The 17,033-nt window shown below is 50.2% G+C and overlaps 1 protein-coding gene across 1 annotated transcript in view; it reads left to right on the top strand.

The window, feature by feature from the left end:
• The first annotated feature begins 2,663 nt into the window (after positions 1–2,663).
• ADGRB3 (adhesion G protein-coupled receptor B3) overlaps positions 2,664–17,033 on the top strand; it is a 553,776-nt gene continuing 539,406 nt past the window's right edge. The window contains 3 exon segments of the mRNA XM_068153437.1: positions 2,664–3,061; positions 4,290–5,036; positions 6,247–7,015. Of these exon segments, the coding sequence (XP_068009538.1) occupies positions 6,262–7,015 (754 nt within the window). The 5' untranslated portion in view covers positions 2,664–3,061; positions 4,290–5,036; positions 6,247–6,261.

The following is a 17,033-nucleotide window of genomic DNA, read 5'->3' on the forward strand; positions in this document are numbered from 1 at the left end:
AGGAAGGGGATCTCATTCATGCTGATCAGTCTCTAAAGAGTGTCAGGAGGACGGAGCCAGGCTCTCTTCAGTGGTGTCCAGGGACAGGACAAGGGGCAATAGGCACAAACTAGAACACAGGAGGTTTCATGCAAAAATAAGGAGACAACTCTTCACTTGGAGGGTGGCAGAGCACTGGGAACAGGCTGCCCATAGAGGTTGTGGAGTCTCCTTCTCTGGAGGCTTTCCAAACCAACCTGGACATCCTCCTGTGATTTACTCTGGATGATGTTGCTGCAGCTGGGGGAGGGGGGATGGGGTGGGGTGTGTTTTAGGGGGGAGAATTGAACTAGATGATCTCCAGAGGTCCCTTCCAAACCCTGCCGTTCTGTGTCATCCTGTGATGTTCACAGAAGCCAGCCAGGGATGCGGCTTGCAGCTCGTATCTCTGGAAAATAGAGTAAAAACTGTATAACAGCATTTTCATTTGCTTTGGCCAGGAGTGGTTTGTGGCCAGCCATGCCTCCGATCAGAATTTGTGCAGCGTGTAATGGTCATCATAAAAGCTCTGTACTGCTGGAACTCAAACCTTGCAGGAGCCAAGGCAGGGACATAGGGGAGAAAGCTGTTTAAGGACTGATTGCTTTGGACATTATCCAGGCGTCTAAACTCTCGTTTGATGGGGGTGGATGTGAGGTTCCAGCAGGTTCAGACCCACACAGGTGGGTTTCAGGTGAAGTCTGAAAGCACCGAGGGGCTATAGCAGGGAGCAAGACCACACACGGGCTGGGCAAAGGCTTTGTTCTCCCGATCTGAGCGGCAGCGGTGGGGGCGCACAGCAGCCAGGCTGCAAGGCGCTGACTGACAGCGGTACTTATTAAAATGTCATCTTCTAATTTTCACGCCAGATATCTGCTGTCGTGTAGACTGCCCTGATCTCTTCCGCCAGCGGGAAGGGCCAGAGGACAACCCTACCTGCTCCGGAGAGCAGGAGAGACGGAGCCAGAAGGGAGGGGAGAAAACGAATCTCCGAACTCCTGTACCAGCACCGGAACGAAACGGAGGAGGCTGCGGGGGGTGCGTGCCTGCCGTGTGGCGCTGCTCGAACCGCCAGCCTCCCCCTTTCCTAGTGACCTCACCCTCCCCTAGCGCTGTTGCCTCAGCCGCCGTCGCCCCTCGAACTGCCAGAGCCACCCGGGACCGCGGACAGCGCTTCTCCCGCAGCGGGAGCCGTGCTGCGGACAGCACCCGGCGGCTCCTCATCCCTGCCCGCCGCGGGAGCCCCGTGGCACCTGCGGCGCGGAGCTGGGCGGGGGGAAAGCGCCGAGCCGCGATGCGAGCCGCAGCCTTATCCGTGCCGGGGAAAGGAATGCGGCGTTCATTGCATCCTCGCCGAGCGCACTGTCGTTGTTGGGAAGGGTTTGGCTCTCGGAGCCCTGCCTCGCTTCACGTGGAGCGCCGTGCCCAGCTGACACCTCCTGGGGATGCGACTGGCCGGGAAGGGGAAGAAGGGGAAGGGAAAAGGGGGGAGCGGTGTGCGCGCCTTGGAGGAAAGACCGAGAGGAAGCGGATGGTGCACGGGCTTCCCACTGTCCCCGGTTCCCTCATTCCCCGCCCGCCGGTTGCTGTCACGCCGGGGCGCAGCCAGCCCCCAGCGCTGGAAATTGATGCCACAAACCGTTCCCTTCTCCCCCCCCCCCGCCCGGGTTTCGGTGCCGTGACGCTGGGAAAGGCACGGCGGGGCCGCGCTCTGTGTGGGAAACTGGGGGGGGGGGGGGGGAGAAGAGAAGGGGGGTGAGGGGGAAGCGCCTCGCACACGCGCGGAGCAGCGCTCGGAGGCGCGCGCATAAGCCGTCCCCCCTCTCCCCCCCCCCGCCTTTCCTCCACACTGCGCGGAGGCGCGCGCACAGACACCCTGAGACAGCGGCGCCCAGTGAAGGCTCGCGGGGGGTTCGGCGCGCGCACACACGCGCACATACACGCGCGCGCGCAGCAGCGGGAACGCGCTCCCTCAAGACTCCCTGCGCGCCCGACGTTCAACACCGCTTCCCGACATCGGCAGCTAAGGAACCAAACGCCCCCCATCATCACCCCCACCCTCCTCCCCCCCCGCCACAGCCCCAACATCCTCCCCCCTCCCAAAAAAATCTGCCGCCGCTGACCGGCCCTTAGTGCCTGGGGGGAGGAGGAGGAAGAGAAGGAGAAGGAGGAGGAGGAGGAGAAGGAGGGAGGGAGGAATTAAGTCCGTTAGTAATAACAACCCGAGAACCCACCAACAAACCGGCGCTCCAGCCTTACTCCTGCCCTCCGACCGTCGCCTTCGCCTTTCGGCATCGCCGCTCCTCGGGTTGCTGCGACGAGACTTTGTTTCAAGTTAAAAACAAACAAGAAAGAATCAGCCCACCCCCCCCACCCCCCCACCCCACACCGCTTCGCTTGCTGAACCATTTCCATCCCCCCCGCCCCCCCCACCTCCCGCCGCCTCTTTTCCTTCCCTGCAGTCTCGCCGGTTTGGTTGATTTTGTGGTGTGTGCGTGTGAGGGGGGGTGGTGGTGGTGGTGGTTATTTATTTATTTATTTATTTACCACCCCATCCCTCCACCTCCCCCATCCCATTCCCCCCCTCCCCCCCCCCCCCCTTCTCTCCCCTCTCTCTTCTTCATGCGGTTGGATTTGGTGGAGCCGGAGCTGGGTTGCTTTTTTTTTTTGCCTCCCCCCTTCAGTGGGGTTGTGCGTGTGGGGAGGGGTTTTTTTTTTCCCCCCCTTTCTCTCTCTCTATCTCTCTGCGGTATTTTTGGTGTGGTTTGGTGTTTTTTTTCCCCCTTTCTTTCTTTTTCACCGTTTTCTTCTTCTGCCGCCTCTTTTTCATTTTTAATTATCGTTGGAACCCTTTAAATCTTGGGGCTTTTTTTTGTTTTGTTTTGTTTGTTTTTTATAAACCTGAGCCGGGGATTAAATAAAAATATAATAATGGGAACTGCTGCCTCCGCCAGAAGGGGAATCTCTCCATCGCCGTCGCTGGGACGTGTGCCTGTGGTGCTCGTCTGCTAGAGGAGCAGCCCGACAGCTTTCGGAGTGGAAGGTAAGCGTCCCTGAGGGGCATTTCCATTCCTCCCCCCCCCGCCCTGTTTCCAGGGATTATAACCGGAAAGCTTTTTTAGCATGGGATTCCGGGGCGAAGGAAGCAGAGGAGGAAAGCGCGGGGGGGGGGGGGGTGGGGGGGTGGGGGGTGTAGAGGGAAGGGGGGGCACAGGCTTGTAGCTGAAGGATAGAGAGGAGACAGCGCATCCGAAATGATCTCCGCATTCACTTTCAGCGCTGCAGCCGAAAAGTTAAGACAAGTCCGTTTTGCGGCGGGGTTTGCATCCCTGAGAGTAATTTCCAGAGAGACCGGGGAGGGTATGGGTGTGTGGGGGAGACACCAAACCAAACCAAAACGTGAGGTTTGTGCACGGTTGGGGTGATTTTGGAGGGGAGGAAAGGCGGAGAGGGTGGAGGGGGAGGATGGATGTTAGGTTAATAGGAAGTTAAAATAAGAGAAGTCAGTGGGGCTGCTTCTTTTGGGGGGGGGATGAAGGGGGGTGAAAAAAAATCAGTGGAGTGATGGCGCCGTCTATGTTCGGCTAAACTCCAGTGTCACCTAGAAAATCACTTTGGGGAATATCCAAACTAAACGCCCCTTTGCTTTTCAAGCCGAAGAGGCTTCTCCCCCCACCTCCCCCTTCCCCCCCCCTCCCCCTTCCCCCCTTTCCCCAATGGGCAACCTTAAGCCTCTGTGTCCCTTGTTTTAACTCCCTCCTCCCTAGAAGAAAAAAAAACAAAAGACAGATTATTTATTTAATTATTTATTTCATCTCTGTATTTATTTATTTATCTTTTAATCTGAGTGTGCCTAATCCTTTCAGTGAGCAGATCGACTCTCTTATTTATTTAGCGATGCTGGAAACTGACCGAAATGCTGCCAGCACGCTCAGCTGGGAGGAGGAGGTTGGGGGGGGGGAGGAAGAGTGTGTGTGGGGGTGTGCGTATGTGTGATGCACTCAGAGATTAAGACAATGCTGTGTCTCACCAGCCTTGCATGCACAAACCCACAACTGAAATGAGGGCTATTTGATTGCATTTCCTCAGAGAAAACAGCCCAGCACTGCAGATGTCTTTATTTCTCTAGTGCAAATATTACATAGGGAGGGAAAAGTGTGAGGCTTTTTCTTTCCTTTGCCCCCCCCCCACCCCTCTTTTCTTTTCTTTTCCCTTCTCAAACAGAAAAGCAAAGGAGTCTCCTTTTTTTTTCTTTTTTTTTTGCTTTCCAGATTATAAAAAAAAATTATTCCTTTTTCATGGGTGGAATTCCTAATTTAGACACTTATTGTCACATTGGCTTTCAACGCCTACACCATCCTGAATAACACTGCGCAGAACTGCATTGCCTGCAAAGTGCTTCAGCAGAGGGGAAATTGTTTCCAGAATTGCTGATAAGTTTCTCTTTTCGAAACTGGCAAAGGCTGTACCGACCCTGTTTGGAGAAGGAGGACCCTGCTGTTCATTGAGATGGACGCTCGGGAAGGAGGAAAGCCGACCGTGTGGATAGCCCTGGCAGCAGCTCTGCTTTTTCTTGCCTTTTAAGCCTCCGCTCTAAAGAGGGTTAAAGTTGGTGCTGCTTTGCCCATTTCCAAGATTCAGAGCGTGAATTGTAATCTAGGAGATAAGAAAAATCTCTTCAAGGGAGCTTTACCCAGTGATTTGCGGCGTGTTACGCAATGGGAGACAGAAGATGCCTTGCTGTTTGGTGAGGAGATGAAAAGCTAAGCAAAGATACACATCCAAACTCAGTAACTGGTGCCGGGGTGTGTGTGTGTGTGCATGGCTGCCTCTGCTTACAGAGCAACAGTGGAAGAAGCTGCATTCTAAAGAGTTTGGAAATTAGCGTGGCGTGACTTCTGCCCGCCCGTGCCTGACAGCAGGAGGTGAAAGAGCTGCTCATTTGTGAGAGATAAGCCACTTCTCAAAGGTTAATGCTCAGAACGTTCAGGCTGACTTTTTTGGATAACGTTACGGAGGTAAATATAACTTCAGGTTTTGCTTCCTTGACCTAGGCCAGTGTTAAAAAACGAGAGCAGAGCGTGTGGAGGCTGGGACGCTTGACAGGTGCAGTCCAACAGCTTCATTTGGAGAGAGAGTAGCAGAGAGAAAATGTAGCATGCCTTCCATCAGTCAGCTGCCCAGCTGCAAAACACAGGAGCTAATCAGACGGTACGAGGTAATTCGTAACAAGAGGGCAAGTGCAGCCCAGTAGGGGCAGAGATCCTGCTGTAGCACTGGCAGCTCTCTGGAGATGCTGGTTGGAGATACTAATCCAGTAATCCATTTTATGTGTCCTAAGAGGTAGTAGCAGATTGGAATTGTTATCTCAAAAGAGGCAGCGTTTAGTGGCCGTGTCAGACCACCACTAGTGTCAGCTCTCTGTTTCCTTCTCCCGTAGTGTCCAAACGTTATCATTACATTAATCTCAGTGTTCCCAGCCTGGCTTTGCTTTTTTATAGAGACCTCTGGATAGCAGGTGGGCCAGGCTGAAGGCATGGACGTGCATGGGCGATCAGGCTCCGTCTGTAGCAAATACTCATTTGTGCCTTTTAAAATGAAGAGTTGCCATTCTTCACAGTGAACTTCTCAGACCACACAGGAAAATTATAGCGAACAGCAAGACGCTGCTGGCTTCCTTGCTCTGTTCTGCTGCCATTCTGCATCTGCATGTGGCTACAGCAGGCTACTAAATTACTTTTGGAAGCCGGCAAGGAAGAAATTCTCCTTTCCTTTGGCCCCTCAGGGAGTGCCTCTAGGGCTGTGCTGTCGTCTTTGTTAAACCTTAAGCTGAGCAGCTGTAGTCCACGCCTTGATGCCTGCATCCTTAGAGAGGAGAGGACGTCCCTATTAATAATCTAATAGCCGTTGTGGTTTTTGTGTTGTGGGGCTTTTTTCCCCTCCCAATCCGACCGTAGGAGACACACTTTGGCTGTGGCGACAGCCACGCGATGGCACTGTGCTCACAGCAGCGAACCCGGCCCTTGCGTTATAAAATAGCCATCACCTGCCCTTCTTTCTGAAAAGGGGCTCTAACTGCAAGCTGCAAAACAGCTGCCTCCAATATTTGCGAGGAGTTTTGGTCTTGGTTTTTTTCCTCCCCCCCCCCCCCCTTCTTGTTTCGTGGTTTCCTTTTTCAATGCGTGAGGAATTCTACTTGCCTTTCTTATTTCGTTTCATCTCCTGCAGGCCAAATGACATAGGATGAAGGCTGTTCGTAATTTGCTGATTTATATATTTTCCACCTATCTGCTGGTTATGCTTGGATTTAATGCTGCCCAAGACTTCTGGTGTTCCACGCTGGTGAAGGGGGTCATTTATGGATCGTATTCTGTGAGCGAGATGTTTCCCAAGAACTTCACAAACTGCACCTGGACGCTGGAAAACCCAGATCCCACCAAATACAGCATTTACCTGAAATTCTCCAAAAGGGACCTCAGCTGCTCCAACTTTTCCCTCTTGGCTTATCAGTTTGACCATTTTTCCCACGAAAAAATCAAGGATCTTTTAAAAAACAACCACTCCATAATGCAGCTCTGCGACTCCAAGAATGCTTTTGTGTTCCTGCAGTATGACAAGAATTTCATTCAGGTCCGCCGCCTTTACCCTCTCAATTTCCCGGGATTACAGAAAAAGGAGGAAGACCAAAAATCCTTCTTTGAATTTTTGGTGTTGAACAAGGTGAGCCCGAGCCAGTTTGGCTGCCATGTGTTGTGCACTTGGTTGGAGAGCTGCTTGAAATCGGAGAACGGGAGAACCGAGTCCTGTGGGATCATGTATACAAAATGCACCTGCCCTCAGCATTTGGGAGAGTGGGGAATAGATGACCAGTCCCTGATGTTGCTCAACAACGTGGTGCTGCCCCTCAACGAGCAGACGGAGGGCTGCCTGACCCAGGAGCTGCAAACCACCCAGGTCTGCAACCTCACCAGAGAAGCCAAACGGCCGCCAAAAGAAGGTAGGTACCGCTTGGAGCAGGGGCTGAAGCCACACTGGTGTGTAGGTCCTGCTCCTGGCTCTCTTTGATATTCACGTTCATTTGATGTGCTTTCCACTCTGGCTTGCCTTTAGACCAGGCTAAAAGCTGGAGGAGATTCACACTGCTTCAGGGCAGGGAGGGCTGCATTTTCATTTCTAAATTGGCCTAACCTTCAGCACCCTTTAGAGTCCTCATCAGTAGGATCCATCTGTTTCCAGCCCCCACTGACAGTAATGCCCACAGGTGGTGAGCCAGGAATCGCTCTCCCCCTTGCCACCTCTTTGCTGCAACCATCCCACCACAAAATCTTGTCCCTCTTGATGTGGTCTTTGCAAGGGAAATGTTTCCAAAGGCATGCAGGCAACCTGACTGAAAGACCAAGAGATTCACCACGGTCAGCACACCTGGTTCCAACTGGGCCAGGCCATGAAAACCTGAAACCAAACCACAAACGATTGCAATTCTTCAGGGTGAACCTGAGGGTTCTTATCCTTCAGGGTGAGAGATGTGAGGCACTTCAGAGAGTCAGGGCTTCCTGGGTGCTCTGGGAAGGGCTGCTGCACTGCCTCTTCTCCAGGCAGCCTGGGCTTCAGGAGTTGAAGGCTCTGGATTTCAGAGCAGCGTTAGTGTTATGTGTGGGATGTTAATGTCAGCCCCAGCAGCTGCTTCGTGTCTGTGCTGGAAAAAGAGGGATTATGGAAGAGTGAGAGGATGGGGGGTCCAGCAATTAGCATGGCAGCCCCCTCCCTAGCCCCTCTGCTTCCTGTCTCCTGTTCTGGCCTCCTGACAATTTGAGGGAAGGTTGTGGGGTGATTTTGGAAAGGACATTAAAGGGATGAGAGGCAGGGAAAACATAGGCTGAACCTAGCCGAGGGGCTTTGGCTGCAACCTGTGGGTGAGGGGGGGCTCATCCAGAGCAACCATGCGGGAATGGGGGAAGGGGTGGATGTGCCCGTGCGGCAAAGGGATAAATCCCTGAGCCAGGGGGATTGCATTTTAATGCAGGAAATGTTCCCTCTCTCCTTGTTTTCTGCAGAGCCACAAAGCTCCCAGTCTGTGGCGAGCCGCTGCCAAGCTCCCAGCCCCCAACACTCCCTCCCTCCCCCCCCAATAGAAGTTGCTTTGTGGAGGAATGTAACATTGACACGTTGTTAGGAGAGGATTTTCTTTAAGGGCAGCCAAGCCCCAGTGCTGTGGGAGAAGAAAAGCTGAACTTGCTCCAGCTGCCGCCGTGCCAGCGGCCGCGGGCAGGGCCGGGGGAGGAGGGGAGGGAAGGGACGAGCGACACTTGCGGTGTCCTGCGGGGCAGCTCCTCTCCCGCCGCACCAAACCCAGCCATCTTTAATCCGGGGAAGCTCTTCTCCTGTAAAAAGGGAAAAAACCTCCCGGAGAAGGCTGTGCGGCAGCAGGGATGGCATTTAACAGCGTTTACGGCTAATTAGTGCCTTGAGAAGGGGGGAGGCGAGCCCCGGCCCCGCGCCTGGCGGGCGCTGCGCGGAGGTGCCCCTCGCAGCCCCTCGCAGCCCGTGCCTCAGCGGGCTGGGGTCTCACAGCGGCCCTGAGAGGGTCCGAAAAGTTCCGTGGGGGCTTTTCCACTCGACACCCCCTCCACCTCCCTTGTGTGATTCCCGGGGGAGCCACGGGGCCCACCCGAAAGCACGAAATCCGCAGAGTCGGGGGCGCGTAGGAGACGCTGCCGCGGTGCCAGGCTTGGCGGCGGTGCTGCCCCCGGGGACAGGCACTGCTTCCCTCCCCATGCTCAGATGGTGAGCCTGGGGCAGGAGGAGTGCAGGCGCAGCAGGCCCCCGAGAGCCCTGCATTCCGCCCTCAAAAGCAGGCTGAATTCCAGGGGGATGTGTGTCTCCCAGTTGAAAGCACCTGCCTCTGAAATCTGCTTAGTGGAAAGGACAGAGGAAGCTTAGGGCAAACGCTCGTCTGTGGCTTTTTTTCTTACGTTTTGAGCCGTGTTTCTCACATATTTTGCATCCAGTTTCAGACGTGTTTAAATTCATGCCCCTGCCCGTGGGTTTTCCTGGATACCAGCTTGAGTAAGAGCACCGTCAGGGTGCAAATGTTGTTTGGTAGATGGGAGGTTTCCTTCACTTGGTTTTCGCTGTACTTAGTGGCTTGTTTCGGTGTTTGGGGTGAGAATTTTAGCAGTAATGCAATTATTTTGATGCTTTATTTAATGGCTTCATTGCACTTGGAAACTGCTCGTCAGGTCGTTACTAAAAGTTGTAATCACTTGGCAAATTGGGCCTCCCGGTACTTCTCAGTAGTAGGATGCTCCTTAGCTTCTACTCAGCCTTTAAAACATTTCTCCCCTTGCCTCAGAAGGCTGGAAATCTGCAGGAGAGGTTTGTTGAGCCCTTGGTTTCTGTGGATATGGGCACATCTGTCAAGCACATCAGTCTGATGGTTAGTGGTTCAGTTGGAGGCTTTATTGGAGGGGTCGAGACAAGTGTGTTCCTACCACAAACATAATGGAATTGATCACTTCTGCCAGGTAAATGTTAGCAAGAAATGCAAATTTCTGTTTTCACAGGCAATCTGGTCCCAGGTAGATCAATGTAGCACAAAAAAGAAAACCCAAGAAGGGTAGAGCAACAACTCAGGAAATGGTTTCTTGCTTGATAGAGGTTCGTAGTGGTAGCTGGAAGCAGAGTTCTGTTGGTATGAGTTGAGTTTGCAGGGGAATGGAGTTTGCCTAATGCTGTGAGAGTGCTCTGGACTTGATAAGATTGTGCTTTATGAATTTGTGCATTACTTGGAGGTTTGGTGCTGCCATTGCCTAGCAATAACTTGCAGAAAGGAATTGCAAAGGCCTTGACAGCTTTCTGCAGCATTATGCATCCCCCTCCCATCCTTCAGCTTGGCTTTCATCAAGCTTGACTATATGGAGTGCAAAATCTTTTCCCAAAACGATTTTCAGTCACATTTTAAAAACATAATGTAAAGAGAGAGCATTTAGATTAAAGTCTACTGTTTCTGGGTTGGGTGTGGGTTTTTTTTTTGGTTGAACTCTGAATATTTTTGCCATTTGGAATATGATAAATGGCTTAGGAAAATAGATGCAAGTCAATGTTGTTGAGGGTTTTTTTTTCCTCCCCCCCTTTTTAAATAGTGTTGTGTTTTACAAATAGGTGACAAGTGTATAATGGATGATTGTGCTTCTAGGAGTGCTGAAGTGTTGAACAATAAAAGGCACCAAGTCAAAATAAGGAAGCTGTAGCTATTTGTTTTGGTTTGGCTTATTTGCAAATAAAAGGGTCTGGAAATAATGTGGTTTGATCAGCACTTCTTCTGTAGGCAGATCATCTTTGCTGTCACTGGTTACAGCAGTACTGGAAAGTACCAGATTTTCACTGAGACCCACTTCACTTCCATTGTGTCTGGATCCTTCTCCATAGTCTTACAGCTCAGGACCCATTTTCAGTAGATCTGGATCCTTCTCCATAGCCTTACACCAGAGGAATCACTTCCAGTGGATTTGGATCCTTCCTGATAGCCTTACACTTGAGGACCTACTTCTATTCTTTCTGGATCATTCTCCATAGCCTTACAGCTGGACCCACTTCCATTGTATCTAGATCCTTCTCCATAGCCTTACACCTGAGGACCTACTTTCACTGGATCTAGATCCTTCTCCATATCCTTACACCTGAGGAACCACTTCCATTGGATCTGGATCCTTCTCCATAGCTTTATACCTGAGGAACCACTTTCACTGGATCTAGATCCTTCTCCATAGCTTTACACCTGAGGACCTATTTTCATTGGATTTAGATCCTTCTCCATAGCCTTACACCTGAGGACCTATTTTCATTGGATCTAGATCCTTCTCCATAGCTTTACACCTGAGGACCTACTTTCATTGTGTGCTTATCCTTCTCCATAGCCTTACACCAGAGGTGCTTAGCCTGGATCAAAGCACCAGCAAGCACATCTCTGAATTCAAGGGCTCAGGAGAATTTGTCTTCTTGCTCTTCAGTGCTGTGACTGAAGTATCTCGTGAAATTTCTGTCAAGGAAAGAGGGCTGAGGTCCAGCGTCTGTGGACCTGCAAAACCTTTGCATCTAGTCAGTCCACCTGATTTTATTATTGATGAAAACAAATCCACAAAAAAACAGTGTTTTGGGTTTTGTTTTTACTTTATCATGACCAGTACAGAGCTGTGATGCTATTATGGGTTTTTATAACAGTTACTTTGACTGGAACTGTAGGGAGATTCTTTCCCCACCCCACCCCCAGCTGTGTTTTACTGCCTGATCTGACAGGGCCCCCTCTTAAAACAGTGGAAATGATTCTTTCCCCCTCTTACTTTTCAGCCAGCAGGAGAAAAGAAAGAGAAGGGGATATTCACATTAATTAAGTCTTGGCATTTGGAGTTCCAGGCCTAATCTTGTACATCTTGTTCAGCCAGTCTAAAATAATTTCAGCAGGGATGTTTTAATATGCTGGAAATGTAGCCATTGGTCTGCTCTGTCACAAATTGTAACAGCTCCCTGTATTACCAGCATCTCAGCATTCAGCAGCTGATTGATTGGTTCTTTTTTTGGCCTGGTTTCAGATCTGGAAGCAAGAATGATATCTGAGCAGTGGATTTGCTGTCTGTGTGAAGCAGCAATTCATGAAACAATGTTGAATCCCAGGAAGATGTGAGATGCAGATAGTTTGGTGAAGCTTTTGTGGTGTGTGTGCATTTATTTGTGTGGTGTCCTGTGGCTGCACACCTCTTGTTGCATGCATTTAAGATGAATTTCTCCTGTTTCCCACCTAGTCAGAGGTGAGCAGGCTGGGCATCCCTAGTCAAAAAGTCATGGGCAGTAATAATGTGCCATAGCGTGGCTCCAGCAGAGGACTCGGTGCCGTGGTTTAGTTCTTCCCAGAGAGAGTTGTTGGCCATTGGAATGGGCTGCCCAGGGAGGTGGTGGAGTCCCCATCCCTGGAGGTGTTCAAGAGGGGATTGGATGTGGCACTTGGTGCCATGGTTTAGTCAGGAGGTGTTGGATGACAGGTTGGACTTGCTGATCTTTGAGGTCTCTTCCAACCTTGGTGATTCTGTGTGATTTGAGCTGCTAAATCAGTGCAGGATCCATCTAGGGACATGAACCATTGCGAAATGGAGTCTAATACTGTACACTTCTCCAGGGATATTGAATATTTAGTGTGCAACAGATATTTGAGACTAAAACAGAGTCTAGAAAATCAAAAAGAAGTAGAACTGCTGGCCAGAATATTAAAGGAGAGCAGCAACGCGCTTGGAAGACTCTTCATATCCTGCTGTGTGCAGTAGGCTTTTTGTTATCCATGAGTTCAAGGGGAAGGTGAACACTAATGGGAGACAAAGGAAGCTGAGCACTAATGGGGAAACAGGCTGTTAAATTTTTGTGTCAAGGGTATTTTTCATTCTGACTCCATCCATTATTGTTTAGAAACTTAAAAGTGATCGACTCAACTGAGCTGTAAACCATGCAGCTTCCCAGCAGTTCTGAGCTGTTTGTTATCACACTGTGACGAGCACACGGATCTCACTGAAAATGGAGGGTGTACAGAAAAAGAATTTCACTTTGAATAGTCTTTTTGTTGTGTGTTTGTTTTGTTTCATTCCTCTTAAACTCCTCATAGGCCAAAATCACCAGAGAACCCTTTATAAAATCAGTGAGAGATGTTGTGCTGCTTCGATGACTGGCTGGAAAGCAGCCCTGAGGAGAGAGACTTGGGGGTGCTGGTGGAGGAGAAGCTCAGCAGGAGCTCTCAGTGTGCACTTGCAGCCCAGAAAGCCAATCAGATCCTGGGCTGCATCAGGAGAAGTGTGGCCAGCAAGTCGAGGAAGGTGATTCTCCCCCTCTACTCAGCTCTGGTGAGACCCTGTCTGGAGTACTGCCTCCAGTTCTGGAGCCCCTATGACAAGAGAGATCTGGAGGTGCTGGAAGGTGTCCAGAGAAGGGCCAGGAGGATGAGCAGAGGGCTGGAGCACCATATGAGAACAGACTGAAGGAGTTGGGGCTGTTCAGTCTGCAGAAGAGAAGGCTCTAAGGAGACCTTATTGTGGCCTTCCAGTATCTGAAGGGGGCTACAAGAAGGCTGGGGAGGGACTGCTCAGGATCTCAGGTAGTGATAGGACTAGGGGGAATGGAATGAAGCTGGAGGTGGGGAGATTCAGACTGGATGTGAGGAGGAAGTTCTTCCCCATGAGAGTGGTGAAACCCTGGAATGGGTTGTCCAGGGAGGTGGTTGAGGCTCTAGCCCAGGCTGGATGAGTCTCTGGCCAGGCTGATGTAGTGTGGGGTGTCCCTGCCCATGGCAGGAGGATTGGAACTAGCTGATCCTTGTGGTCCCTTCCAACCCTGACTGATTCTATTATTCTTTCTGGGTCTGGTTCCCAGCTGAAGGAGATGTTTCATAATCTCCGGCGGATTCTTGCGTGCTTCATGTAATGCCCTATTGGGCTGACTTTGCTGAAAGAAAACCAACACACACACACACACCCCCCCCACTGGTATTCTTAGTGCATATTTGGGTCACTCTGGACCATTCATAATAGGGTGCATTATCAGCGGCCAGTTGGATTTCAGATCCCTGATTTTTCTTTTGTTGAAGGGGTGGACTGTTGCACAAGCATTCATGGTGAGAGTCTCCTCCTCAGTAAGCCCTGTCTTTGTTTTCAGGGATTATATGCTGCCAGCCCTGCTTCACTTTGTGCTGCATTGACCATTCCCACCTGATTTACTTCAGGAAATGTGAAACCTCTTGGCTTGATGTGAAGTTTAGGAGTTTACATGCAAGTGTAATCGGCCCTTCTCAGGTGGGAACTGAATTTGGTGGGATTTGGGGCAAGCCAGAAGTGAATTTTCTGATACCTTCCAAAAGAGAAAGACACAGTTTCCTTTGTGGTAGCAAACACCAATTTAAATGGCTTTGCTTCAAGCTGTTTAAATACCTATTAGTGAATAGAGTTGGTTCTGTGTATCTTTCTGTCTGAGAGATGATCTCTTTGTTTTCTCACTGGTTCTGTCAGTATTTTGTCCTCCCCACACTCACCAGATGCCATGTCCCTTACTTTGTGGGAAAGGTCAGCCTGCTGCAGTCGAGTCTTTGCCCTGCCTTCAGCAAGATCACAACTGTGCTGTGTAGGATCTGAATACCAGTTTGTCATGAGCTCATCGCTGGCTTAAAACACTCATGGCTTCAATGCCATACTGTGTTGGAAGCTGTGTCAGAACCAAACCCATGCTTTGGGTTTCCCAGCCTGCCAGTTTTGCCTGAATTCAACCTTTATTTCTGTGCATTATTGCACATTGTGGAGCTTTCAGCTGGGGACAAATGCTGCCAGATACCTCCATTCTCAAGAGCACAGAACACAAATGGAATCACAGAATGGTTTGAGGTAGAAGGGACCTTAAAGATCTTCTAGTTCCAACCTCCCTGTCATTGGCAAGGACAACTTGCACTAGACCTAGGTAGGATGAAGAATGGGGAAAGTATGAAAGGAGATGAAATGTTCAGACTGAAGTCAAAGCATATCCAAATTTGGAACAGGATTCTGTCTGTCTTGCAGCTGACTCCAGTGAAGAAGGAACTGGGTAGTACTGAGTCCTGGACCATTAAGAATTTCAGACTACCTGAAGGGAGGTTGTAGCCAGGAGGGGCTTGGTCTCTTCTCTCATGCAACCAGCACCAGAACAAGAGGACACAGTCTCAAGCTGTGCCAGGGGAGGTTTAGGCTGGAGGTGAGGAGAAAGTTCTTCCCAGAGAGAGTTGTTGGCCATTGGGATGTGCTGCCCAGGGAGGTGGTGGAGTCCCCATCCCTGGAGGTATTCAAGAGGGCACTGGACGTGGCACTTAGTGCCATGGTTTAGTCATGAGGTCATAGTATCAGTCAGGATTGGAAGGGACCACAAGGATCATCTAGTTCCAACCCCCCTGCCATGGACAGGTCTGTGGTGACAGGTTGGACTTGATGATCTTTGAGGTCTCTTCACAGAATCACCAAGGTTGGATCTTGTGCAGTGTTCTATACTTTATATGTTGTGCATTTCTCTAGCACAGTGATTTTGTGATCTATTACATTTAATAGCCTCTGTCTTCTTTTTACAGTAATTTATTCTCCTCTCCTCACATCTCTTCATATTGCTGTTTTGTTTAGTTTTCTGTTTGCAAAAGCATGGAGAGAGGGGGAAAAAAAAAACACACCACCCAAATCTGCTTTGTGTGTTGGTATACACCCAGGGATTTTTCAGAGGAGACTTCTCCTTTTCTCTTCTCAGGGAATTAATTTTCTGAAGTTTATTCAGTTGTGTTTTATCAAAGGATTCCCACTCCAAAGTTGTTGCAAGCTCTCAAGTTGAAGTTCAGCTGCTCATTTATAAATATGCAGTAATTGGAATACAACAAAGGTCACTGCAGAATTCCCTGGAGCATTATTTGCATTCACTGTTAGCAAGCACTGGAAAATGTTCCTTAGGATAGAGGGAAGTTGCACATGAGAGAAAGCACAGCTTTACAAATTATGCCTCACTGTTGTATGAATATTTCAGGGTGTTCAGCTCTTCCTGGTTGCTGCTTGAGTCTCCAGAGGAAGGCAGTGAAATTTCTCAAAGTCATCCTCACTTTTATTAATCTCAGAGAGATATAAAACAAAGGAAAAGTTACAACTGAAGGCTTGTGTCAAATTACTGACACATTTTTCCTGATGGATTAGCCACCATCAGCATGAATAAAACCAAGCTCTGCTCACAGTGTGGGAGGCCAGTGGGGGTGTTGCTGTCCTCTGCAAAGGCCAAACTCCTGTCCTTACTGGAGGCAAACTCCCCCTGCTGTCAATATCACTTGGTCTAAATGAGGATTAGATTACAGCCCCCAGAAGAGCTGTGAAGTAGTGCTAGGATGTGTGCTTTCTACCCAAAGCAAATGATTTCATAACATTTCATATCATTTCATCTTTATGTATCATCATGATTATCAGTTGTAATTGCAGGTGACACCAAGCTATGGGCAGATGTTGATCTGTTAGAGGGTAGGAGAGCTCTGAAGATGACTGACAAGCTGGACAGATGGGCTGAGTCCAATGGCATGAGATTGAAGACATCCAAGTGCCAGGTTCTGCACATTGGCCACAACAACCCCAGGCAGTGCTACAGGCTGGGGGCAGAGTGGCTGAGAGCAGCCAGGCAGAAAGGGACCTGGGGGTACTGCTTGACAGCAGCTGAACATGAGCCAGCAGTGTGCCCAGGTGCCAAGAAGGCCAATGGCATCCTGGCCTGCATCAGGAAGAGTGTGGCCAGCAGGAGCAGGGAAGTCATACTGTCCTTGTACTCAGCACTGGTTAGGCCACACCTTGAGTCCTGTGTCCAGTTCTGGGCTCCTCAGTTTAAGAAGGACATTGAGGCACTTGAACGTGTCCAGAGAAGGGCAACAGAGCTGGGGAGGGGTCTGGAGCACAGCCCTGTGAGGAGAGGCTGAGGGAGCTGGGGTTGCTTAGCCTGGAGAAGAGGAGGCTCAGGGGAGACCTTCTTGCTGTCTATACCAGCTTGAAGGGAGGTTGTAGCCAGGTGGGGGATGGTCTCTTCTCCTAGGTGACCAGCACCAGAACAAGAGGACACAGTCTCAAGCTGTGCCAGGGGAGGTTTAGGGTGGGTGTTAGGAAGAAATTCTACACAGAGAGAGTGATTGTCCATTGGGATGTTCTGCCTGAGGATGTGGTTGAGTCACCATCACTGGAGATGTTTAGGAGGAGACTGGATCGGGCGCTTGGTGCCGTGGTTTAGTTGATTAGATGGTGTTGGATGATAGGTTGGACTTGATGATGTCAAAGGTCTTTTCCAACCTGGTTAATTCTATTAGTTTCTATTAGTTTTATTCTATTAGTTTCTTTTGCAGCCACCCTGTGTTTGGAGGCAGCTGTACCATGTTTGGTTACAGTATTCCTGGCAGATCCTTCACAGTCAGAGTCCATGGTGCATGTTTCTCCCAGGGCTGCCTGCTGAACATGAAA

This window comes from Melanerpes formicivorus, unplaced genomic scaffold (genome assembly GCF_026170545.1).
Source record: "Melanerpes formicivorus ecotype bairdi unplaced genomic scaffold, bMelFor1.0.p_v2 SCAF_26, whole genome shotgun sequence".
NCBI classification, from domain to species: domain Eukaryota; kingdom Metazoa; phylum Chordata; class Aves; order Piciformes; family Picidae; genus Melanerpes; species Melanerpes formicivorus.